The sequence below is a fragment of the Haliaeetus albicilla genome, chromosome 20 (genome assembly GCF_947461875.1).
Source record: "Haliaeetus albicilla chromosome 20, bHalAlb1.1, whole genome shotgun sequence".
NCBI lineage: Eukaryota > Metazoa > Chordata > Aves > Accipitriformes > Accipitridae > Haliaeetus > Haliaeetus albicilla.
In genome coordinates this window covers 5,097,224-5,121,298 of record NC_091502.1, presented here as the reverse complement: position 1 = coordinate 5,121,298, position 24,075 = coordinate 5,097,224, and the positions used below count along the sequence as shown (strand labels likewise).

General features: G+C 45.2%; 2 protein-coding genes across 9 annotated transcripts in view; one reads left to right on the top strand and one right to left on the bottom strand.

Moving 5' to 3' along the window:
- PAN3 (poly(A) specific ribonuclease subunit PAN3) overlaps positions 1–2,970 on the top strand; it is an 82,958-nt gene extending 79,988 nt beyond the window's left edge. For all 8 annotated transcript variants that reach the window (XM_069808083.1, XM_069808080.1, XM_069808078.1 and 5 more), the window contains one exon: positions 14–2,970. In XM_069808083.1, the coding sequence (XP_069664184.1) occupies positions 14–154 (141 nt within the window). In that variant the 3' untranslated portion in view covers positions 155–2,970. The remainder of the gene's footprint in view (positions 1–13) is intronic.
- A 1,369-nt stretch (positions 2,971–4,339) lies between these two features.
- The window catches only part of FLT1 (fms related receptor tyrosine kinase 1), a 115,894-nt gene continuing 96,158 nt past the window's right edge, over positions 4,340–24,075 (bottom strand). Inside the window, exons 19-30 of the mRNA XM_069808075.1 lie at positions 21,288–21,401; positions 20,444–20,532; positions 18,566–18,725; positions 18,052–18,149; positions 17,395–17,517; positions 16,155–16,266; positions 14,380–14,479; positions 13,004–13,109; positions 12,785–12,915; positions 12,301–12,385; positions 11,345–11,436; positions 4,340–6,347 (exon numbers count right to left, since the gene is read on the bottom strand). Coding sequence (XP_069664176.1) covers positions 6,143–6,347; positions 11,345–11,436; positions 12,301–12,385; positions 12,785–12,915; positions 13,004–13,109; positions 14,380–14,479; positions 16,155–16,266; positions 17,395–17,517; positions 18,052–18,149; positions 18,566–18,725; positions 20,444–20,532; positions 21,288–21,401 — 1,415 coding nt within the window. The 3' untranslated portion in view covers positions 4,340–6,142. The remainder of the gene's footprint in view (positions 6,348–11,344; positions 11,437–12,300; positions 12,386–12,784; positions 12,916–13,003; positions 13,110–14,379; positions 14,480–16,154; positions 16,267–17,394; positions 17,518–18,051; positions 18,150–18,565; positions 18,726–20,443; positions 20,533–21,287; positions 21,402–24,075) is intronic.

Below are 24,075 nucleotides of genomic sequence, written 5' to 3'. Positions count from 1 at the left end.
ATTCTTGTTACAGTTAGATGCTGGTGTGCCAGAAAAAATAAGCCTCATTTCCAGAGATGAGAAGAGTGTACTTGTGGTAACTTACAGCGATTTAAAACGCTGCTTTGAAAATACTTTTCAAGAACTGATTGCAGCCGCAAATGGTCAGTTGTAGTATTTGCTGAAAGCATGCAGGACATTGCTGAGGAACTTAACCAATAGCAAATTGCACTACAGCTGAATTGTTGTTGTCATCTCATTTCACATTTGGGAAACAAACAGGAGATGAGCAAAGCTGCTTGCACTTCAGTCAGGTACACTGTTACTTGAAGGGAAGAATGTTTCACTTATCCTAGAGCTAAGGCTGCCATTGGAGGCTTTATCTGTGAAGAATTTATTTTAGATTAAGGAACACATCAGGTGCATGATGTTCCTGCTTTTATTTTTTCCACTTGTATATGCACTAATTTTAATTTTTTTAAGACTTTTCTGATCTCTGAAGTTTTGCCACATTGTATACTTAAGGGAAACTCTTTGCAAGGACATTTCTGGGATACATTTTTGTCACTGAGGATATAGCAAAATTTATTCATTTTTGATATTATTTGCACCCAGAATAGCATAAAGGACCAGGTAAATAATTTAACAGAAATTGTGTTCTATTAATGACCGTTTAGTTCGTAACCTCTGTAAAAGTGTGTTGTATGCGCTCTGTATGCCACCCACTGTTAGCTCAAAGAAATGTGAGAAGAGGAAACTTTTTAAAACCAGTCAAGTGAAGTATCGGTGAATTGACAAAAAAGGAAAGAAAGTCCCCTGTCATTTGATTTAAACCTTGTCTAAGCGAAGTGACGAAAATAGCATAATGGGAAACATCTATAATTTAAGGAGCATATCAAACTTGCTCTAAACACAACCAGCGCCTTTTAAAAACTGTTTGTACGTTTTCCTGCTAGTCAGAAGCATTTACATTTATGCAATTTTTTTAATAGATTTTTTTTTTAAAGAAATTGTTTAAATGCCTGAAGTTTCAGGAGTGTATTACTTTAGGTTATTTACAGTATAATTTTTGTATAAAGTTCTGTTCTTTGAACCACAGCTTTATTATGGTACGCTACACTGGATACAGATACAAAGACACTGTTAAAAGAAGATTAACTAAACACAGCAGTTGTCTGGCATCAAGAGCTTTTCAAGTTTTACAGCCTGAATCTGGAGGGATAATGATCTGCTGTGCCTTTGCAGTCACTGCTTAGCCCAAAGTAATATTACTTTTGATAATACTCAACACATGAATATTCCTGAAGTAATTCAGTCTCAAAAGTCTGGAATTTTCCTCCTCAATTACCTTTCTAATATTTGGACATGCAGTTGTCTCCAAACTTGGGTATTCATGGGATTTCTAGTTAAACACCTACACTTTGATACTGAAGACTGCCAAATATGTAGGAATTTCCTTTCTTAAAGCAGTAGTGAAGACTGTATCTATCCTTTCCCAGCACTGAATGTTTTAATAGCACTGGGTGCTCACCATGAAGAAAATGTGGAAACTCAAAAGGTCAGGACAGACTCTAAGCACTTGCAACTGATGTTACTGACATCAATTTTAATAATTCTCAATATTTGTAGTTTTCAGAGAAGTTTTTAATATTTCTCTGTCCACTTTTATAAGCTTTAAAATGATTCTCCGCCTTGAGACTTGCATCAAGAAAAAAGCAACTCTCTTCACATCGAAAGCTTTGAAGACTAGGGACATGCTTTACACATTTTAGAAAATGTGGTTGAATCCACATTAGGTAGCATCAGTTGTTGAGTTTAAAAAATGATTATTGTTGCATTTGATCGAATGAATTTTAAAAGGAACATAATGTTTAATATTCAAACGATAACAGTTGCCAGAGTGTTCTTTTTAATATAAAAGGAACAGGAACTTTGAAAAGTGAACATGCAAAACAGTCTTTTATCATTAGCTCATGTATTTGAGGAAGAGCAGCTGTCTTTTATATGTTTTTTGACAAATCATATTGTAATTCTTTTGTACAAAAAAGAAGTACTTGTATTCTAGAAGAAATATGAAATGCTTAATTTATAAGCGGGCTGAGGTTTTTTCCAGTATTGTTTTCTTTGAAAATGAAAGGGGATCATCTGTTCAGTTGTGGGGTTTGGGAACCTTTGAAAATTTAATTTGTGGACCAATATTTTGTGAAAGTGTAAGGCAGGGGTAAAATAGGGCTTGAATTCTCATCCTTTTTAGACCAGCAAACCACCCTCTGCAAGACATGTCTAAATTGCAAACCTGTGTGTATTTGCATAATGTCAGTTTGCTTCAGCCCCTAGTAACCTCAGGACTTGGTTTAAAAATAAAAAGGTAGACAGCTAATAAGTTTTCATACATAATGTCAGCCAGAAAATATTTGGTGTCAGGTAATACATAAAATAAAAAAAAAGTTGAGCTTTGTTTTCTATTTATTTCATTTGGTCCGTATTTGGGAATGATTTGAACAGTCTGAAGTTCAGCTTGGGTGTTTTTTTGGGGAGAGCCCTTCTACCCCATTTTAATTCCATTTAGAAGGTTGTCCTAAAGTTGTAGTTTGATCCATTCATAGGAAGAATTGTGTATCTGTATTTAAAAAGAAGAGCCACCAGGATGTGCCCTCCCAGATGGGAAATTTAATTCTAACCTTCCTATTTTTTACAGCTAAAAGCACAGAAGGGACAACCTTTGAAATCATCTGATGTTGGTCATTTTAATTTTTGTACCTGTTTTAAATTCTGTTGCTGTATTTACTATATTGTAAATATTTTGTTGAGGGTACCTATGTATTTTTGATTTGCCCTTGTTTCAGTAATTCAGGTGTCAACTGCTTCCCCTAAAAAGCACCAGTATGTTAAGTTCTAATGTCATGATCCCAATATGTGTTACTCATCTTTAATCCTGTTTTCATTCTTCATGTGTACAGCAGTATTTTTAATAAAGAATACCAGAAATAATGTGGCCTTATTTTGACCATGTCAAGTTCTGAAGTTGGATACAGGGCATTTCAACTTTGGTGCTGGAATTGTATTTCATTCTATCATATTTCTTTTGTATTCACTCTGTCTGCAATGCAGTGTTTAAACAATCATGAGTCACAAAGTGCATTTAGTGCTTGCCACTTATAGTATATCGAATACTAAAACTTACAGATGTTGTTGACTAGAATCGTACTAATGTCCCATCTGCTTCTGACGGATCAGGTCTGCTTTAATAGACAAGCCCTAATTTTGAACACTCTGTTGAAGTACCCTTACTTTCATGTTTATTGAGCTTTTTGGCCCAATAACAAAGCATATTAATGTCTCCGAGAATTTGCATGTGGAGTCCTGACAGCTTCATTTCCCAAAATTATTCTTCTGTATTGTTAAACAGCAAAGATGAGATGATTTACTGGTGGGGCAAAATCTCCTATGGCCATCCAATCCTGACCACGCTTAAGTAACGTGAAATTTTGTGCAACATATGAGAAATTGTCAATACTCCCTGCATACATTTAACGTGGAGTCGTTATCCCTTAAATTGCAGTGGTTTAGGATTTTTATTATATAAGCTGCAGGAAGCTCGATTGATGTACTTGCCTGGTCTCCAGTTTCCTTCTTAGTAATGTGCAGCAACAGCTCCACAACTCCTGCGGCAGTAGGCGATCCCGTTACGTTCTGCCTCCCCAGAGAAATTTTCATCTCTGCTTCCTTCCAGCACTTGTGTGTAGTTTATCTGCAGTGTGGCTTGGAGCTCCCCTCAGATTATAAAATGCTGTATAGCAGGGAGCACTCAGCTGAACATCGCTGGAGGCAGCATCCCCAGCTTCTGATGGATGGGGTGGGGATGTGGAGATTCTCTGAAGAAGCATCTACCAGGCTTAAGGTGCTAACGGGTGTCACGGTTCAGAGCAGGCTTTGTTGGGGACACCTGGGCTCTGTTTGCTGTCCTTTAGTCTGTACCAGATCTTGTAGCTGCAGCAGTAACTGGGCATGGGGGGCAGTGGAATGGATGTTCGTCAGTGGGCTGCTTTGTCTTCCCCCACCGTGAAACCTTGCCTCTTCTAGAGGCAGAGCTGAATTTTTTGCCTCTAGACAGCAGTCAGCACTTCTTAGATAAGCTGAATCCAGGGGATGTCACTCACACGGGGAGCAGTACAAGTGTCTGTATCTGCTTTGCTGTGTGAGAAGTGTGCCTTCCGTGCAATTATTCCATGTTCTCCTTGCTCACAAAACTGACCCAGGGGATGGATTGTTCACCAGACGTGTTAGTGCTGCCCAGTGCTGAATCATCTGCTGCAGCAAGTGTCTGACACTGGACTAAGTCACTTGGCAGAACTCTGAATTCTTTCAAAAGCAAACTTTATTATGTGAATTTAGCAGTCAAATACATTATATGAAGACAGAAAATGCAAGACAAAATAAGAGTTATTCACATCTGAAGAAACTTACGGGATTCATATAAAAGTAATCTTTGTAGTCCATTTTTCTTAAATATTTATGCACAAAAAGCATATTTATATATTTACACTGTGCAAACATTTCCTTTGAGATGCATCATCCCATAACTATTTTTGCTCAATTGGAGTTAAGAAACAGTTAAACTTTCCTTTTGTTTTGATGAGGATCAAATATACTTTACCAGCAAGAGACAGTGCAATAGATACTTAAAACTGATGATCTCTTGGCCAGGAAGATCTGGAATTGATGCTTAGCTTAGAAGTAGCGGAACATATTTCTTTTACTTGAATATCCAAGAACAGTTTTCTTTGTAAATACATAAAAGGTTATTTACCTTCTGGTCGATTAGTGGGTTAAATTCACAGCTCCTAAGCTGAGTTTTAAGAGTTCAGAACCATATTATATGTAGCATTTTAGTGAATATATATTTATATTGGACCACAAGAAACTTAGATTGGGCAGTAGTTGTTGACTTGAAAGATGTCAGTGCTACTGTGTTAAATGGCCAACTCATTTTAATGTTGCATTCAAAGCTGAAGGGAGATGGTGCATCCTTACATTTCTTGAACAAAGAACGCTCATGCCCTTTCTGAGACACTATACAAAAGTTGGTTGCAAATGAATGATACATTTTTATTCCTGTACGTATACTGGTAACTAACCTGGAAATTCAACTGTCTTCATAGAAAAGCTGCCCTAACTTTCCAAGGAGATTGTTTTCTCGTTTCTAATCTCTTCAAACTCTCTAGTGATCAATTCCTTTAAAGTATATGCAGTTTAGTAGCCATCCTGTCTTTTCAGACAGATTCCCATAAATAAAATATAATCAGTGCAGTGTTAGAAGGTCCACGAGGTTTTGTGGACAGAGCTTGGCTTTAACATATCTAGCTTGTGGTTTGGTTCCAGTGTGTGTGTGTTGGCATACTGACAAAGTGCAAAACTTCAAGAACATTTACTTGATTTCAGCAGGCTTGTCCAAACTGAATTGATATGTATTCCCTGTTGTTGCAGCCCTGGCTCTGATCTTAGTTCTCCTCTATCCTTGCCAATTATATTTTGCAACACGCGTTTGAAATTCTTGCCTCGCAAGACTCCTTACCGTGTTTGCCATCCAAAGCAGTAAGAGCCGTGTAATGCCCCATCCCCAGCTAGCTAACCCAGCTTCCCCGGAGCATTAGCCTTCCCTCAAGTTTCTCAAAGTAGAGTTTTCGCTAAAAACCACAGAGCGTGGTCTTTTTCTTGTTTCTCTCTTCTTGGAGAGTCCTTTATTTTCCAGCACTACGCAGGCCCCAGCAATAGGCTGCAAATTCACCTGGTGCCTGACACGGGGGCTGAGCGGAGGCTGGGTGACCAGAGCATGAAATACCATCCTGCTGCCAGGGACCAAACAGCAAACTGGTTTTCTCTGTCATGGTGACCATTCAGGTTTTCAGAAGCACCGGGCAATTTTAGTGGCAGCTGTTGATGTTCAGCATTGGGAAAGGTAAGGCCTAAGCATTAGTATTTTGCTATATTTTGTATACGCTTGATGCAGTCTGTAGAAAAGCAGATCATTGAGATTAAGCCAATGATATCTTTTTAAATTTTAGGATAATTAACATGATTTGGGTCAAAGTTTTTAAACTGGCAGTGTTTCGGAAGAACCGTTTTGTATTAAATGCATATTTAAATCTTGCCCTAGAAGTACTTAAACGGGTGGCTGAGAATAAAGGACGACAGAGTTGTAGTCAGGAGGGGGAGAATGGCACGCTTTCATTTTCTCCAGCACCGCGTTACCATATGTGTATCTTTGCTTGGCGTCACTGAGCTGGTCACAGCTGAAACTGCAGAAGCTTCTTGGCTTGGTTATTCCAGAAAGCACCGACTCCTTGCTCCTGCTGGCACCTTTCACGCTGTAACAGAGCAGCATCACTGTGAGCGTATTTAATATGTACGGGCATTTGTTTTAATGACTTGAGCAAAGCCACATCACAACGAGCAGCTTTGTTTATTCTCAGATGATGGGAATGGCATCGATGCAGACGGGATTGCTCAATGGGAGAGCGGAACGGAGGACTGAAAGAGCCCTCCTGTGTCTCCCTCGAGTCCCCTTCTGACCAGAGATGCTGTGACTGAACATCTCGTGTTAAAGGGCTGTGTTTAAGTATTGAGCCTTAGCGCTTACAGGGAATATTTGATCGCTCAGCCTGAGATCTATTGCTCGTTTGTGGCAGGTGCTAGGGAGTGAAATGTCATTGCAGGGCAAAGGCGGTGTGGAGTGTCTGGCATCCCTGCTGCTGCTGGGCTGTGGGTCCTCACCCTTAAATGTTCTTCCTGAGGGAACTGGGGGTTTTTTGAGCAGGAGTGAAGTAATAAAAGGTCTCAAGCCTTGGCGCAAAAGCTGCTAGCGTAGGTGTTCCCAAAGCCTAATGCTGGGATGCATTTTTAAGATAAATGGCTGTTGTTTGTGAGGAAGGGCACAACGTCTGGATACTTCTTTTAGCCTTCTCTCAGCAGTAGACGTGAACTGCTGGTTTCAATTAGAGTTTTCCTTTCCCACAACGGACCGGTTATCCTGTAGGCTGCCTTTTATAAGATGCCCTTTACGAAAGGGGTTTAATGTCATCTCAGCTGAGCCACTCTTAAGACACTGATGGTCTCGCAGCACTTTCTCACCCGTATTCAAAGAGTGCAGTGCTTGAAAGGGCTCTTTCAATAATGACGAAAGTTAAGGCAAAAAGAACTTTCACACCATTGAACTTAGATACCAAAGACTGATCTCTAGACAAAGGACAGGCCAGAGCGTTTTCCATCATCGATTACATGTGAAATCCTAATGTAAACATATGTTGGACCGCAACGCCTAAAATTAGATTCCCTCCCCTGTATTTTTCTAAGTTCATGGACGCTACAACCCTCTCCGTTTATAAGGTCAGGAACATTGGCAGCACTAGTCTTGAATTCCAGAGAAGACAGTCAGAACATCTGTTGAGGCTTTTGGAGCCCAGGGTTTTGTTGCTTTTCATTTTAATTTGCACTGTTAGATCTTTAAGTGAAGTGCACAGGGCCTTTCCTGATTAAGAAATGGAGAAGTAACAGCTTCTCTTAGATTTCACAGTTTCTTGAATCTTTAACTCACAAGCCTGTGTGCTTTTTAAGGACTGTGGTGTCTGTCGTCTGTCCTACTGTAGGAAATTAGAAGGTCCTCCCAAGAAGACCAGCCCATTACATTTGTTTGTAGATGGATGGAGTTCATGAGGAGCCCTCATGATGAGAATTGCGGATGCATCCCGTAATTCTATATTGCATCTATTGGCAGATGGACAAGTAACTGCCTTGGGATAAATTCCATAACTATGTGACAAGGTTAGTCACAGACTCAATGGACTTTTTGTGATTGGTTTAAAGAGAAACGCTTCTGTGATGTACATTGTAATTTTGAGTCACAGGGAGCAGTGGGCTGGCAAAAGTGGAGTGTGCATGCGAAGTTATGAGCCTTAAAATCATCATGCTTTGATCCTTTTATTCATCATCAGGCTTTTGCTTTCTGAGAATTTTTTTGTGAGCTAGACTTGGCTTCTACTTTAATTAATAAACCTTTATACCAGTAGAGCTGCATCTACTCATTTTTACCTTGAGGGCACTGGGCATACGCTCCCACAGAGAGGTTTGAGGGAGCCCATGGGGCTCCATAGTCAGGCTTCATTTTGAGACAGCTTACAGTCAGTAAAGGCTTCTCTAGCTGTGGATTATCTCCTTTCCGCTCTAGGAATGTAAATTAGAAACTGTCTAGTTGGTTTTTAATTGGGATCATTTCTTGAAGGGAACGGCTGCTGCTTTCTTGACAGATGCCAGAAGTGAGTGAGGTTAGAAGCTGGCTGCAGCTCTTGAGATGCTTGTTCCAGCTCACAAGTGGTGCAGTTCTTGGCCATTTTTCTGGCTTAGCAATTTGCTTTGACTCAGAGTCAAAGATTTTGGCTTACTTGGGTTGGGCTTTTTCGCCAATACTGAAAAGCTAGAAGAGAGTTGCAACTGGGATCCTTTCTGCTTGCAACGGAGCAGAGCTGAGAAGGTTGTTCTTCCTCTGCCCCCAAACCTTTCCATTGGGATCTTGTTACCTGAGGCCTTACGTTAGTAAAGACTTATCTCTCTTTATGCCAGTGACAGTATCACTTGTTTTCATCTCAACGGCAATAGCAAGTCGGAGACATGCAGCAACCATTTCTGTTGTGTTCCTGGCCGCCACCTGGGCCTGAGGGGCTCCCCAGGGTTTGGGGTGATGCTGGTGTCCTGTAGTGAAACCAAAGGTGAGCTTCGTGTGTTGGTCTTTCCCTCCACAGCAGTGGAAATCCAAGGGGAGGGGAGTCGCCTGGGTCGGGGGGGTTACTCCTGCACTGTCAGGTAAGCTGGCTCCCCGCGCTGCTTTCCCCAGGTCCTGGCTCTTGGGTTGGTCACGCTGAGTAAGGACCAGTGCACGCACTGGCTCTCTTCTGGGCTCAACCGATCAGTTTCCTCTGACACAAAACCCTGGGTGCGCTTCTGGGGATGGGTAAGATGCACCGGCAGATGTGGCCCCGCCAAGTCCGAATCCTCTAACGCCGCGCTGCAGGGCACGCACGCACCCTTCTGCTGGTCCGAAAGCATCCCCCCCGCCTGGCTGGCTCCTGTGGGGTTTCGGATGCTTCAAAGTGAGAAAAAAAACCCCAATCATTCTGCCCTGGGCAGCGGGGAAATGCGGGAGCCCAGGGGAAGGCAGGCAAGCCAGGGGGGAACCAGCACGGCCACGGCCCCGCAGCACCCTCAGCGTCGGCTCAGGACCCAGGCGCCGGTGCGAGGGCACGCGTCTGCGTGTCTGTCCTAAACTGCAGCGTTGAGGTTTGCTCAGAACCTATTCTGGGGCCGTTCTGTCGATAATCCAGCGACCTGAACCAGCTCTCCGCAAGGCAAGCCGAGCAGAAATGTCAGCGCAAGAGAGGGGGCAAGACCGCAGAGAATGATGCTTGAGATGCAAGGGAGGAAGCAGGATTATGCGTCTGGTTAGACCAGCTTACATGTGTCAAACCCCGCCGGGCTCTACCTTTCTACTGCTACTTTCAGGGGTATTTATTTACTGCTCCGATTTAGCCTAAGTAAAGGATGCTTAGCTAAGAAGCTACCACTTTTAGCAACGTGTGCAGACTAAAGGGTCACTGCGTGCATTCACATACGTGAGTGCTTTTTGCTTTTTGGCATAGCGGTACAGTACCACTTGTTTAGCTTGCAACCAGATGACCTTGTATGTTCTCAGGCAACTGCTCTGTTTCCCCAAGGATTTACATTCTAGCAGCCACTGTAGAGTTCAATTTTTTTTCCTATCCAAGCATTCCTTTTCCTTCTGCAGCTGAAAATGCTCCTTAAAGTAGTTCCAGAGTGATGCTTGGGATACACTCCATGTATTCCATGCCACGCAAAGAAAAAGGCATTTCATACATTTCAGTTGGGGAAATTTTGCCATGTTGTCTCTGCGGCTGACAGCAGCCTTCAGAAATGTCACATTTACACAAAAAAACCAGGCTAAACCACTCCTAGGAAACATCGCATCCTTTGGAGCCATCTAATATCCACACTCATTCCAAGCTCTGTAATACCTGGCTCTTCAAAAGAGAGTATGGAAAACCGTCTCAATAAAGTCAAAGTACCAAAATATTGCTCACAGGCCTCTCTTCTGAAATGTGAGTCGTCAAGGCAGGAGAAAGGGTTTTCCAGCACTTGTCTGGAGTGGCTTGAATCGCCCTGGCTTTGCCACACATGAGCAGCGCTCCATTGCAGCCTCCTGCCAGCAGCACGTTTACCCCGCGCGCCGTGTATCTTGGCCGTGTGAGCGTGCACGCTCTCGTAGATGTATTCCTGTGCGTTCAACCAACGCCCTCTTAGTCACTGGAATTTTTTCTCGAAGCGAGCCCTCTCTGCCTTGACCACACGTTTCAGCCAGCTCCGATTGTTCGTCGAGACAATACTACACCTCCCAGCTTGCCCAGCTGCGAGTTGCTGACAAGTTCGGCAGAGGCAGGATGGCGGGATGGCCTTGACCTCCTGCCAGGGTTAAGACGAACGACGGGTTGGGTCGGGCAGTCCCCGGGCTGGCTGAGAGCCGTGAGCCGAAACCAGCCGCGGCCGCTGCCAGCTTCACAGCGGCTGGGAACTGAGACACCGCCAGCGTTTAGAAAATAAACATTTCCCATTTACAGAGAGTTCATGTCAGTGCAACGTATTTCTTAGAGCAGCCCTAGTTCCCTGCTTGGGCAGCTGTCAGGAATTAGGTGGAGGAAGGTGGCCAATATATTACAGTGCTTAAAGGCAGGAAGAGAAGCGAGGCTCTCACATCCATCTATTGTAAAGTTGCCACTTTAGCATCCTGAGCCCATGGGTGTTAAATGGGCCATGCTTAGCTGAGTCATGGAAAAGAAGGGCAAAAACAAGCACGGGGAGCCTTGTCTCAGCTGGGGTGCCCTTGGGGACTTGCAGAAACAACTGCAAATCCTTCACAGCCACACGTTCCTCCTCCCCCTTGCCAAGGGCTTGTTTCCTACGCTTACCTGCTTCTACCTCGGTTTAGTGCTCTCTGGCACTCGCTTGTCCAGCCTGGCATTAAGCTGAGGATCAGGCTGATCAACAGAGTGCTAATGAGTCGTATCAGTGATGTGCCTTGAAGGGGTTGAGTGTTATTTGTTTCCTCAAAGGCATATGGAGGGTTAGGTGTGGGAGATGACTGATTGCTGACTCAACCCGTCAGGACACACCTCAGCAAGAGTGTTTGCAGGGACCGGGGACGCCTCAGCTACTTTCATTAGGCATGATTGAGCACAAGGACCTTGAATCCTCCTTCGCCCTCTAAAACATGAAGCAGAAGAAGGGAACATAAAATACAGACCCAAAGAGCGTCCGTTTCTGCTTGCTGCCCGTCCACGTGAAGCGTTTCAGTTCTTCTGGAGGCAGCACCATCCCACTGTCTGCTTGATAATCCTTGAATTAAAAAGAAAGATGCAATCCTGTTAGGTGTTAATGGTAGAAAGTTACTTTTACAATGGACTCAATTCCTCCTCGGTCTGATTTCCAGCGTTCGTTTGGTCATTTATACTCGGAGAGCTCTAGGAGACAGCGGCTCCGTGCTGCTGGAGGTGCTGCAGTGCCCGGGTATTTAATGGTGCCTTTCCAAACTGTCCTTGCTTTGGGGTGCAGCAAACACACATGCTGTTAACACAGATACAGAGTGCTAAAAAAAAAAAAGTGTCCACCTGCAAGGTGAGGTTCTGGCCAGCCGCTAATTCAACCCTGCGAGCGCAACCGTGCCTTTCCTGCCTTGCACCACTTAATGCGTACAACTGGGTCAATAATAGCTTCCCCCAACCTCTCACCCGTGCCCACCCCCACCAGGACAGTATGTGTGCCCCGTTAGTTTTCCTCAGCTTGCCCACCTGATAACAGGACTTGTTCCTACTGGGGACCTCTGATGGAAATGTGACTCACAATTCTCGTTTGCGCACTACTATTCAGATGAAAACACAAATCCGAGGGATTTTAAGTGGCTCTCCCACACCAGTGGGATGCAGGTGGGACTCTGGCAGCTGTACCTTGTAGGCCTGCTGGCACCGGCCATTTCTTATCAGGGAAGGAGTGTTCGTAGCCCATGGCATGGTCAGCAAGGATCTGCTGACCCCAATTTGTAGGACAGTGGGATAACACTATGCTGCAAGCACAGCTAATCTTCCACCTCTTATCGGTAGAGCTGACGAAGCAGTAAAACCCCATCTTGATTCTCTCTGTATAAATCTGTCACACAAATAAAAAGAAATGAATGGCGTACCATTTGGCCCAGGAGTCACTTACATTAAATATAAGTGTTTCCTTGATGGGAAGCTCCTCAAACGTCTTTATGCGCTGGGGTGGTTTTATTTTGAAAGTGTTTATGTATCTGTTGAACAAGAAAAGCAGGACAATTTTCGGTGAGAGTGTGAAGTGCGTAAGCACTGGGTATTTCTCTCTTTCTTTAAGCAGTTGCCTAACTGTCCTCGAGGTGGTTTACACAAAAGGGACTTGTTAACCAGACTCTACCCAAAACCTCATTCCCCAGCCCTGGGGCACGCACAGCCCCTCTCACAGCACCCAAACCCCGAGACCTCGTGGCCCCCCTGGGCAAGGACACCCCGAAGGGCTGTCCCAGCCCAATGGGATGACGGCGGTGGTGGCTGGAGGGATGCTCAAGCCACGTGGGGTGTCTCTGAGGGTTTTCTCCCATCCAGGTGCAAACCAGGCTATGCAGCAAGCTACAGAACCCAACAAACAAACTTGGTCTTAGTCTTGCTCATCTCACCTCATGTTTTCAGTGCTTCCACAACTTGAGCTTGTAACAGAAAAATTTTCATTGCACAAAGGATCAGATGCAGGGGGAAACCCGCTTTCCGTTGTGAATATCGTATTGAGGGGTATGTAGTCTTTGCCTTCCTAAATGCAAACAAGAAAGCGTTATTCCTGGGACCGACTGGCCGGTCGCCCCAGCCGTGGTTGCAGCACGTGGTCATGATGTTAGTACCTGCTGGACGTTTGCTTGCAGCAGGTCGCCCAGCTTTTTCACCAGCTCGGAGAACCTTGGTCTGTCGTTGGGATTGCTTCGCCAGCAGTCCAGCATGATTTGGTAGCTGTGAGGACAAAAGCAGAACGAGCACGTGGTGGGGTTACAGCTCGCTTTGATCCAAGGCAGCGCAGTCTCTGGCGGCTTGTCATCGCTAGAGTTAACTCCTGAGCCTGCCTGGTTTTACAAAGATGCTCTCCAACACCACGAGGCCTCTTACTAAAAGTAAACGAGTAAACTTTCACAGAAAAAGAAAAAAAACTTTCTTCCCACAAGACACTGGGAAGACCACATCAAAGGAATAATTTAGCCAACTAGTCATACTTTATTTTTTTATTCCTAATTAAGCATTAAACCTTTGTATTAAACATCTATTAACTGGCAATGTTTAAGTTAAGGCATCCTAAGATGACTTATATGAGTGTGTCACTTCCTTGTATTAGTTGAGTCAAGCTTTCCTTCCTGCAATAAAATATGTGGAAGAGAAAAAAAAAAAAAGCTCTTATCTACTGTCACTAGGATAATAAAATTAGCCAGTGGGTAATACTCCCAGGTAGGCATGGCTGGCTCGCATCCTTTTTCTTCTTCCAGAACTAATTTTTTTGGTAAGTGTTGCTATTTAGAGTCGTGACATAGCACTCAAAAAAGCACCAAAGACACCTACACGTACTTGATTTTGCCTCCAGAGGTAAAATACCCTGGATACATTCACGCTCCTGAATGAGTTGTGCCACGGGCCGCACGTTTGCCGTCCTGCAGGTGCCTCCCCGGGCAGGGCGCTCCGTCCTGCTCCCAGGGCAGAGGGGCTGCAAACTCGGGGTCTCCTTCGGACCCCCCCGCAAGCCTCCAAAAAGGTGTTGGCCATGCAGCAGCACCTGAAGACAGGGGACCAGGGAGAAACAGCTGACGTTGCGGTGGAAGGACTGAGACAAACCCCGCAGGCGACACGGGCTGGGAGGCTGCGGGTCCCCGTCACCTTCCTCTGCCATCAGACACCGTCTCCGGGAAAGGGTGGACCCACGTCACCCCAGTGTTTGCGAGGAAGCCTCCGCCGCCGCTTCCTAAGTCAAGACGATGTTAATAATGTCACATTCCTCCAGCACTTATCTGTGCGAGCGTCAGTAAATATTAAACCTGGAGAGGAACGAATGACCTTCCTCCTCCGGGCTGCTCGCTCAGCTCCCCTCGGAGCCCAGCCCCGGTGATGCCCTGGGCTCAGGTCCACGTCCCTCCTCACCCTCTCCTACCCCACGGTGGGGCCAAGGGTCGGCGGGTGGGATGCGAGAAATGCTGACGACGGCAAGAAGATACAAGGCAAGCAGAGAAAGGCATCTTACATCTCCTCGGTCGCTTGCTCCGGGGCTCGCATTCTTGTGCCTTCCTTTAGTCTGCTGCAGAAATCCTCATCGATTTGGACTCCGGGGTAAGGAGAGGCACCTGAGGACGACATCGGGAGAAGAGGGTCGTACGTGCCTTCGGTTGGGTACCCATGACCTAGCCTTGGCCCCACGCAACCCCCTCAAACATTTGGGGGGAGCAGCATCTGCTTGCAGAGCTGGGAGTCTGGGGTTGTGTGTGTCCCCCCCCCGCAAGGTCTGGCCCCTGCCAGATGCCACAGGCAGGGAGCTGCTGCTGCTGCTCCAAGCCCTGTCCTTAGGGGGGGGGGGGGCAGGATCAAACCTAGCAGTATTGGTGGTGCTTACCTGGCCTGAATGCAAAAAATACACATGAATTTGACTTGAAAAGTATTGTCAAGAAAAGCCAAGTCTGATCCATCAATTGGTTTGGACCACCCCAAATTCTAGTAAGCAGAGTATTAACAAACCCCAAATGCTCAAAACACCTTGAAAATAATAAAATCATGGTTTTAAATCAGATCACAGTACATTTGCATTATTTTTCTAGTTTCTGTGTTTTTAAGACGCAGCCTGATCGTGTTGTTGGTCTTTTTTCTGTAGACAAAAAAAAACATATGGGAAAGGGAAAATGAAAGAAAGGATAAAAAAAAAAGACCTTTCAGAGAGTCAGACAGTTGCCAGGTTCAAGGAGCTGGGGCTTTAAGAAAAAAAATAGCAGGTATTATGAGGCTGACCATAAAATTACAAGAGTTGGCAGGCTGACCAGTAACACGTATTTGAACTAATAAATGATTGATTGTCCTCAGAATTGTATAGTATTGTTTCCTCTGCTGTTTGCCTCTTTTGTCAGCCTCTATGTTGAACCCAATTAAGATTCTTCTATTCTGATGGTCATTGTTGTTTCCACTCAGTGTACATCTTGTATCCTGCCTTTTCCACGTGAAAGAAAGGGGTGGGGGGGGAGCTTCACTGGGTTTTAATTTTGGATTGCATGCTCTAGTTCATCCTGTGGCATCTGTGCAGATGCTTGTTCGTCTGCTGCATCCAGCGGCCCAGGGGTGAGGGTGGTGCTGGGTCCCTCCTGGACTGGGGGGACCCCCTGGTCTCAGGCTGGAAATGGGGGTGACACAGTCCGAGACATGCAAAAACCTCTGTGTATGTTCAGCTCCCTTGCTCCCACAAAAGAAGTAAGAAGCTTTTGAGGGAGCACCCAGCCCATGGCTCTCAGTGTCTGGAATGCGATCTGCGGCACAGGAGGTGATGCCGCGGTCCCTGGCAGCTGCCAACGCAGGCCCACAGCTCCGGGTTATCCCACAGGGTTCCACATTTAATGAAAACACTTAAATATTTGCTCGATTTTCCTGGTTTGCACCATCGGTCAGACAGAACACCGTGACTGCTCTGCCTGTGCTGCCCTGCATCTCTACGAAGGGCTTCTACAAGGAAAAGAGGGACGCCTAGGTTTTGCCCGTGGCAGAAATAGGTGATAAAGTTCTCAGATAGCTCTGCTATCCATTAAGGCTTTCAGCCTGGCAGGTCAGCTTTCAGTGCCCTTACAAGCACCAAAATTTCCATTTCACAGGGGTGTGACACACACAGTTCTCCCCTCTACCCTCATGCCCCACCTCTGCCTGATTTAGGTCTTTTCTTATTAAAGACCTGGCAAAAGCTTGTTGAAGGTAATGGATTTTTTTTTTCCCCTGACTGAAGTTCCCGCTGCTGAGTTCAGCTCCTGGGGTGCAGAGTTAACATACCCAAGGAAAATATCTCCCACAGCAAGACTCCGTAGGACCACACATCGCTTTTTGTATTGTAGATTTTATCAAATATGGATTCTGGAGCCATCCACTTGAGAGGAAGTCGGGCCTGGAGTAAAAGGGACAAACCTGACTATTATTTTCAAAGCCTAAAAGAATTTAATCATAGATGAATCAACTATATATTGTTATGTAAATAATTACCATTCAAACAGGAACGTGTGGGATTTCCTTACAGGCAGTCAAGATAAACCCACACTCATTCAGACACTTTCTTAACAAATTGTCAGAGTAAAAGGCTGTTCTTAAAATATGTGTGGCACAAAACACCAGACATTGGAAACCTGTGACCAGGCCTTTTCTTTATGGGGATGTGGGGACAAGCAAGAGCAGAAGTATCTTGCCAGCATCGTAGAGACAGGGGAGAAAACCCTACATCCAAGCGCAAATCATTGTGTGATGGTGCTGGGAGATGTTCTCGGGGAAATTTTCAGAGCCTGAATTACAGGAGTATATCAGCAACCCTTGAAGTCCCCCCAGCGCAGCCTGTTAGGGTCTCCTGAGCGGTACCCAAGTTATGTGAACAACGTTTCCCAGCTAGTATGTAGTGCTATAAGTCTTGAAAGCTATTTATGGCCAAGGGAATAGCTGGCAGGTGGGTGAGACCTCCAGAAGGAGACTCTCTGTGTGACCCCAATGGCCACATCAAATTCCCACAGCATCAGTGCATGGTTTGCTGACCTAGCCTTCACAGCAGGCCTGGCAGGGGGCTTACTGCCTGCTGTTTGCAGCAGAATAAAAAAAAAAAACAAAACCGAAAAACCAATGAGTAGGTGCTGGAGGCAGCGAGTCCAGGTCGGCTGCTTGAGGCACCACAAGCGGGACTTGGTCCTGGCGTGGGGACACGCACCTTGTTTCGGAGGGACCGGTTTCCTTGAAGGAAATTTACTGAGTAAGGGGGTTATGCTGAGCCAGCCGAGAAACATGCCTAAAAAATATCTAAAGTATTAACAGGGAAGAGCTGTGAAACCATTAGCGTGTCCAAGCCTTATGCTTGAGGATAGAAATGCCTCCCAGCTCTACAACGCATCTGGATAGCTCATCTTCACATAAAAACTGTGATAGCTTTCAAGCTCTTTTAAGTTCAGGAAATGTGAATGTCTACAGAACATTTTAGTGGACAGTTTGAAATGATATGTTATAAACATTTGGGTAAATAAACAGCATCTTGACTTACATCTCCTTTTCTCACATAATCAGGATTCTTATAAATATCTCTTGCGAGGCCAAAATCACAGATCTTCACGACATTGTTCTCAGATAAAAGGATGTTTCTGGCTGCCAGGTCACGGTGAATGCACTATAACAAAACAGTTTCACAATCAAACTGCATTTCCTTAATGCTGCCCACAAATTTCCTGACTGTCTCCCATATCCTTTTAAAAATTATTATTTGAGAGATCAATTTAATATTTCTTTAGGGAAGTTGACTATAGTTTACATGAAATTACTGTAAAAAGTAGCAGTTCTTTAAAAAAAAAAAAAAATTCCTAAGTCCAGAAATGATAAATTTTTAAGATCCTTGACATTTGCAGGGAAAGCGCTGATTCATTTGGAGCTCCCTACCTAATATATATTGAAATGAAGAAAAAAACCCACCACACCCAAAAGATCTTCCCTGAATGAATGAGCTTGACCCACTGCCTTCAGCCATGATCCTGTGTTTATGGACTATGGTGACTTGGATAAACACACTGTTATATTTATAACGCCAAGAGGAAAGCGGCTCTTCCTTTGGGAGCTCTCCCAAGGAAGGTGTCACTAAAACGTAGACGTGATTTCACCTCTGAATCCCATCCTTCTGCAGGGAAAAAATCCCCAGCGTGAAACTCACCTTTCTGGAGGAGAGAAATTCCATGCCTCTGGCCACCTGAAAGCTGTAAGAGATCAGGTCCTCCATAGTGAGGGGCAACTTGTAGAGCTCATCAGCATCTGCAAAAGGTGCAAAATGCAGTTTGTTGAGATCGCTCACAAAGCAATTATTTCCCCCCTCTCTTACTGACCCTATTACTCCCATAAATTCAGTCTTCATAGAGTAGTATTCGAAGGTCAACTCACTGTCACTGGAAACAAAAATAATGCTTGCTTTATACCCCGTGCTTTGGACACTGCTGTGTTTTCCCCAAAGATAAGGAGCAGTCAGAAGAAACAATCACACATTTTCCTGTCAGATTTAGTAACCCTGGAAATAATCTTTTTTTAAATCTTCTACCCTCTGGACATGACCCTGTGTGCGTCTCCCACGGATGTTTATTAGGGTGATAAATGAGGAAAAAAATTTCAGGGATGCACAGTATGTTGTAAAAATATCACAGACCATGTAGGGACAGGAAGGAATTAATACCTACCCTCCTCATCCTCCTCCACATCACTCAGACTTTTATCTTCCTGGAACCCAGAGCTCGCGAAGCTCTCGCTGCTGGTGACACTGGCCAGCCTTTGTTTTTTGCCTTCCACTGGCTCAATATCCTTTTTCTCTTTCATTGGCTCTCCGTGCAGAGGGGAGTCCTTCAAACAAACAGGAGAAGAGGTGCTATATCAGAGCGATGGAGGGGGGTGGAAGAGGAACCGAGTCAGACTTCTGTCGCCTTTCCGCCGGGAGAAGATGCTGGTCCGTGGCACGTGCGGTCACGTCTCCCATGGGTGCGGGGGTCCGGTGCCGCTGAGGCAGCTGGGGGTTGGTGGCTGGGCTGCACTCCACCAAGGTTGCCATCCCCAGAGGGCAGAAATATGGTGGTTTGGGAGGACCAGCACATGATTTTGGGGCAACCTGGGGGGTGGGCTACCTCTGATGTGGTGAGGTAGGACACGTCCGCTGGGCTGTGGCTCATCTCAGCCTGAAATGAGACATCTGAAAAGGCCTATTTCTCTCCGGTGGCCAGAGAAGGAGCATGGTGGGATGAGTTGAGAATGACGTGCCCACAGTGCAGGTGTCACAGCCCTCTCAAACTAAAGCATCAGATTTTTGTCCCAGGCTGCTTAAGGCACCTGCCTCTATGTCCCTGCAGAATGCCTGGTGTGGGACTGTAAGCCCTTCCAACGAGGAGCAAGGGCACTTCGTGTTTGAAATACAGCTCCGGTTGGAAGCGACTGCCTCTCTTCCCCAATGCCTTTATTCAATGCTTTCATGGTACGGCCAACGGCGGTTTAATGGGACACACGCAACGCTGTTTGGAAAATGCTTTCCCACTGCTACCTGGAGAGCAGCCTAGCTGCCTCACCATGCTTTTGCCCCCTCTTCCCTTCCCTCTTGTCCTGTGTGTGCTGGTACAGAACCAGGCTCCCTCCCTCCAGCCTGGGTGCCCTTCCCAAGGGTGCCGGACCACCGGGGAGAATGGGACCGACCGCCCCGAGGGTGGACCCCGCAGAGCCGTGCTCCCCACTGAGCCTCCTATGCCAACAACCGCACATTGGAGTCCAACATGGACAGTCTTGGGAACAGAGACTCAGCCAAAGGTCCTGCCAAGCGTGCCCTCCTGCAGAGCCCTCCCAAAAAAAACCCCTGAGATGCTGCTGAGCTTTTGGCACAGCTGAGCGGGGGTTTTGAGAACTGCCGTTCTGGGTCCAGGCTCCTAAATCCCACTTCAGAGCCCTTAATCCTTTAGGGGATTTCGCTGAAAATGCAAAAGCGGGGATATAATTGGCATATTTGGGTTCAGGTTTGTAGTAAGAAACACACTGTAGATTTGATTCAGAGGGCTGTGGGATTTGAGGACAAGACTCTAATCTCTTTTCCTCTTGATAGCCCTTCTCCTCGCACAATAATAAGATTATTTGCAAATCTTGGAATATTAGGGTGTCTTGGAACATGAGCTGTAAATGGCATTATCTCAGTTGCGTTCCCAGCAGTACTGAAATCAGTGGGCAAAACCACTTCCTTCGGCTTCGCTGACACCAGCCTCTGAAGTGACCCCAAGCTCACAAGGAATGGGTTTGTCAGCAGTGGGGCGAGAGCATGTGGGGACACTTTGGATAGGATTCACTTCCTCTCGCTGTAGATGCCTCCATCCAAATTACTCCCAGCAGCCTCCTTGCACAGTCAGGGGAGAGAAATGAGTCCTTTCTTGGTATAACACATCCCACACCAAATATTAAAATAGGTCAAGTGAACTGCACCCACAAGCTGTTTCTCTCCTTTGGTAGAAGGAGACTAGCTCAGAGGCTGACATCTGCGTTACCGACACGTTAGGTAAGATGAACCCTACCAGAGGCATCTGCCGCCTCACCTTGTTAGGGCAGAAGAAATTCCTCTTGCTCTTCAGGTAGTTTGATAAATTCCCATACTTGCAGTATTCAACAATCACCATCAGAGGCCCTGAGCAAAAGGAAAGTGCATTACAAACAGCATAAAGCAATACAAGGCGGCATCAGTTCTGAGAAGAACAGTTGTTCGTGCCTGCAGCTATAACTTGAGACCAGAATAACTAACGACATGTCCTAATGAAGGAGAAGGCTGCTTGAAGGACACTGGACATGGTAGCAAAACAATTCTGTTTCTGGAAGTCAGGGAAGGGCCTAATTTTTGAAAGCTGGGTCATGAACCTGAGTCCTGAGGGACCCTCCGTTTCCTCTTCGGGCAGTCTGCATTCAGACTGGAGTCCCGCAGCCCACACACACTTGTTGAACTAAAATAGGTGACATATCTAAACCAAACAAGTGCTCATACTGGCCCTTTGATTTTCTTAGTGGAATATCACGAAGGATTTTACAACAGTTGCCTTGTGACTCATTGCTCAGGCCCAGCAGTTGATATCCCTTGTTCCCAGCCTTTCCAGTTCATGTTTAACTTGAGCTTGAGCAGTGAAGTGAGTGAGATAAAGGACAAGTGGCATGGTCCTAAAATCACACTTATATTAATACTAAAAGAGAGTTTAAGTAAAGAAAATGTTTAATCACTTCATTAAGTGACTAAAAATCTCTTTTTCTCTTCCTCTTTTTTTCACCAAGCACAGGGTGAGCTCAAATATTTCAAGTTAATAGCTTGACCTCTGGATGAAAAACAACACGGCCAACTGACTGTTATTGGGAGGTGATCCAAACCCATTTTCAGTGCAGTGTAGATGTTTTTACCTCCATTTTTCGTGCAAGCTCCCAACAAATTCACAATATTGAGATGATGACCAATGTGGATCAGGATTTTCAGCTCAGTCATCAGTGCTTTGTACTCGCTTGCAGTGGCCCCTTCTGTAAATGCAAAATAAAGTCAGTGTGAAATGGCAAAGAATTGGTCCTGCTGGGCTTTACCACTTCTTGCTACTTTCCATTGGAATAAACTCCATTACTGGATGTACTTCATGTGTTGATGTTCTTTGTCTATTCCTCCCTGCTCAGCATCCTCTTACTTGCAATAAAACCCATAAAGAGTTAGGCACTCAACTTCCTCCCAGTAGACTCTGTTATATTTAGAACTGAGAGAAATTTTTTTCACATGAATAGTTTTGTCGTTTCAGCCAAAAAATGAAAGAACAAATAAAAAGGGATTTCAAGACTGTAATTAACTCTATCTAGAGTAGGTTTCAGCTGACCTGACTTCAGCTGTCTAAGGGTTGTGTACTAGCCTGAACTAATCAGGAGTCAGTAGCGAGAGCAAAGCATTTTGGGAGGCTGATGCAGCCATCAACTTTAGCCATCTGTATAGGGAAGAGATGAGCCACCCCTTGTTGATGCTTGTCTGGTTCCGTTCAGTATAGAGGAAGCCTGGAGTATTAAGATAGACCAGGGAAGCAAATTTTAGTTGGTTAAAGTTAGATGACTGCATCACACCCTTACTAGTTATGATCAATAGTAATAATAATAGTAATAGTAATAACCCAAAAGATTCTACTTAGTGTTGAGTGAAACTTACAATTCCCTCCAAGAAAATGTTTTACTGCAGAATTTTATTTTGGTATGAAAGCAAGAAAAAACATATTGCTTTGTGTAGATCCAAAAGGAATTTTGCAGTTTAGTGACACCAAGAGTAAGAAGATCAGTCCAGTGGAAAGAACCTAGAGCTAGGTCTTAAAGGGCTTTGTTTCAACATCTGAATGAAAACAGATTTTCTTGGTGGCCCCACACAAAACTTGCCATCTACCCAGTGACCCACTATTCATCTGTATAGGTGGTGACACTTTCCCTGCACCTCATGAGAACTCTGTGAGGACAAAGCCCATGAATGACTGCAAAGTTCCTGCGTAATCTAATGAGGACACAAGGGATGGGGCAGATCTCCCCTAACTTTAGATGTCCATAGTGAAGATACCTACAGAGGATCTGGTCACCATAGGCTCTCTTGATAGTCAGCACAGCTAAACAAGCGCTCAGCTCACCATACGCAGGGATCTGCCTTAGGATGGCATGAAATGTTGTTTCTCACCCCTGACAATAAAGGGAATTTGAGTGACTATCTCAGATACAAGCATCTACCCTGCACACACACACGTGAATCCCACCATGAAGACTTCTTGCAGCTGCCGTCTGCTCCCATCTATTCCAGGAGCAACGCCTGGTGCCTTGATAGTGCTGGCTGGCACAAGAAGCCTGCTGATGTACATAAAGAAACATTGAATCTGGCACATCACTCTCCCAGCATGTATGTCTGCATGCTGGCAAAACAGCCTAGTTAACCAGGGGTTAGGCAACGACCCAGGTGACAGGCCATCCACTGAAACCAGTGACACAGATGGCTATTGGCCCACTGCTGCAGAAGGTCTGGACAGGGACCAAAGCTCTAGTTTCCTTCCATTTCCCAGACATGCTTGCTGCAAGGTAGTTTTTCATTTTGCATTGGCCAACGGGGTATTTCTGGTGCTTCTAGAGAGAGCAGGAAAGTTCGCAACCCTCTCAGCTGCAAATTCCCTCCTTGGAGATGATCCTGGATATCACGGTAGGACGTACCACCCCCTGCAAAAGCATTTGACGTTATATTGCAGAATAAGCCTGTTGAGGACAATATCAAGAGGGCACGTCCTACATGGAGTACAGCTGCCAGGTCATCGCTGGCAAGAAATGGAAGCTATTTCAGGTTGAGTGTTGCAGGGACAGCCTGTAGGTCTGAAAGTATCGCACATGCCCCTCTAAGGGCTGGAAGTGACATGTACAGATCTCCCGATAACTGATAAGTAAGCAGCTGTGAAGCTAGAAGCCACTGGGTAAGAGGGATGTATTCAAACTATGCCTGAACAGAGCCAACTGAGAGCATCAGGGGTCCAAGCCTTGCTGGCAGAACAGGGGATGTGTCCTGGCAGAGAATGACACAGAGAAGGATTCACGGATTAAGAGAGAGAAGCAATTCAGCATAAGTTCCCAGGGCAATGCAAAAAAAAAGCCTGCTATGATCCTTAGATATATAAACAAGGAAAAGCTAAGTACATAGGAAGGGATACCACCAGGACTCTGGGTTAGGGAATTCAGCCATAGCTGCTGCAGGCTATGACTGAATATCATCATGCCTGCTAACTTCCCAAGCTCCCTGTTCAAATTGATGAGGGTCTTTGTCCTTTCTGCTCCGATGAGAAAAGTGGCAGTGAATAGCTGGGAGATGATTTCACTTTGGGAAGAGCGCTGGTGTATGAACAGCGCTGGCAAATCCATTACACAACCCGGGTGTCAGCATCCTAAGCACCGTGTGATGAGCCTTCAGATGGTTCAGAGAGGACACACCTGCACGACAACTCCAAGATTTATACTGCTCAATCTGTTTAGCTTAATGAAAGGGCCTTCATGAAAAAAAAAAAATCATTACATAACCTAATGGAGAGGGTTAGAATGAAAAGTGAAAGTCAGACAGATGCAAATTAGACATAAGGCATTTGTTTTTAACAATGAGATGATCAACCATCGGAACTAATGACCAAGGAAAATAAGAAAGCTTCCACCG